This window comes from Etheostoma cragini, chromosome 22 (genome assembly GCF_013103735.1).
Source record: "Etheostoma cragini isolate CJK2018 chromosome 22, CSU_Ecrag_1.0, whole genome shotgun sequence".
NCBI classification, from domain to species: Eukaryota; Metazoa; Chordata; class Actinopteri; order Perciformes; family Percidae; genus Etheostoma; species Etheostoma cragini.
The window spans coordinates 21945459-21947512 of record NC_048428.1 but is presented as its reverse complement, the minus strand read 5'-3'; the positions used below and the strand labels follow the sequence as shown (position 1 = coordinate 21947512).

Genomic DNA, 2054 nt, shown 5'->3' with positions numbered 1-2054 from the left:
GGGGGGGGGAGAACTCATATCTATGTTAAAAAACCTCATAAAGGGACATTTTCATGCCATGGGACCTTTAAGGACAAATGTACAAACAATACATAAACAAACAGTAGTGCTACCTCATGTGGTCCAGATTATAGTTCAATCCCAAAAGTTCCAGTGGCCTTTTCCATTTATGCAGACAAAAACTTTTAGTCAACGTTTCTCTATAATAATCCTTTCATTTCGTTCAGGCATGCTTGCTTCTGTCTCTGGAGAGTACGTATCCTCCGGCCCACCAGCTGTCACTGGACATGTTGAAGGTATCTCACACACACACACACACACACACACACACACACACTTAACCCTTAAAACCTATTCTTAACCCTTGTACGGTATTCGGGCCACAAAAATGGTCCAAGTTCCATGTTTTCTACCTGAAACCAGCGTCCTTTCCTTATTTCCTGAGATAAACATGTCTTCCTGACTCAGAACATTATTCTGGATATGACACTTATGTTGTTTCCATTGTGGATTTTTAACATGAATTATAACCTTATGACAAAAAATGAACCCCACTTCCATGTTTAATAGTGTGCTAGTAGAGACTGATGCATTCCCTAAACATAGATGTTATCTCAGCTGTTGGAAATTGAGATAAAGACAATATTTGTTAATAGATAATAAAGTAAACCTTTATTTCAGAATTGTTTTAAAAACCCCAAATAAGTCCCGGGTCAGTTTGACCCGAGGGACACGAGAAGGTCCCGAAGGTGAAGACAACACAACGGTTAAATGACGGCAAACTTCTTAAAGTGTCATTATGTTCTCATTGATTATTGTCCTTATGTGTTTTTAGCGTCTTTCCACGGCCAACGATGAGATTGTGGAGGTTCTGCTGTCGAAGCAGCAGGTTCTGGGCGCGCTCCGATTCATCCGCAGCGTCGGTATGTTTAAATTATCCACCGGGATATGATCTGTCAGAGCGCAGGTCTCTTAGCTGCATCGCTTCATTTTATATGATTTGTAATTCTTACTGTAAACTACTATAAACTATGACTTTTTTTCAACATGCTAAATAGCTTTTTTCAACAATGTGCCCCTTTGCAAAGCTTTTTTAAGCCAGCGTGAATTGTTTTTGGTAGAAACAAAAGTCTATTTAAAGTTAGAGAACAATGTCAGCGATAGATTTACTAAAAAAACATCCTTGTAACTGGAAAACATTTAAATATTAATGTAAAAAAGACAGTATTAAGAGGTCATAAATAGCAGTAAAAACTTTTAAAAAAGATACAAAGTTCCAAAAAGCAATAAAAAGTATAGTATAGCATAGTATAGAACATCGAAAAAAAGTCATAGTATAATACATCGAAAAAACGTCATAGTATAATACATCGAAAAAAAGTCATAGTATAATACATCGAAAAAAAAGTCATAGTATAGTATAGAACATCGAAAAAAAAGTCATAGTATAATACATCGAAAAAACGTCATAGTATAATACATCGAAAAAACGTCATAGTATAATACATCGAAAAAACGTCATAGTATAGTACATTGAAAAAAAGTCATAGTATAGTACATCGAAAAAAAGTCATAGTATAGTACATCGAAAAAAAGTCATAGTATAATACATCGAAAAAAAGTCATAGTATAGTACATCGAAAAAAAGTCATAGTATAGTACATCGAAAAAACGTCATAGTATAATACATCGAAAAAAGTCATAGTATGATACATCGAAAAAAGTAATAGTATGATACATCGAAAAAAGTAATAGTATAGTACATTGAAAAAAGTCATAGTATAATACATCGAAGAAAGTCATAGTATAATACATCGGAAAAAAAAGTAATAGTATAGTACATCGAAGAAAAAGTCATAGTATAATACATCGGAAAAAAAAGTCATAGTATAATACATCGAAAAAAGTCATAGTATAGAACATCGAAAAAAGTCATAGTATAGAACATCGAAAAAAAGTCATAGTATAGTACATCGAAAAAAGTCATAGTATAGGTCATAGTATAGTACATGGAAAAAAAAGTCATAGTATAGTACATCGAAAAAAAAGTCATA

General features: G+C 33.3%; 1 protein-coding gene across 1 annotated transcript in view; it reads left to right on the top strand.

The window, feature by feature from the left end:
* Nucleotides 1-2054, top strand: part of LOC117938297 (regulator of MON1-CCZ1 complex-like) — a gene marked incomplete at its 5' end in the record, with an annotated part of 8839 nt that overhangs the window by 3839 nt on the left and 2946 nt on the right. Inside the window, 2 exons of the mRNA XM_034862819.1 lie at nt 228-296; nt 836-923. Of these exons, the coding sequence (XP_034718710.1) occupies nt 228-296; nt 836-923 (157 nt within the window). The remainder of the gene's footprint in view (nt 1-227; nt 297-835; nt 924-2054) is intronic.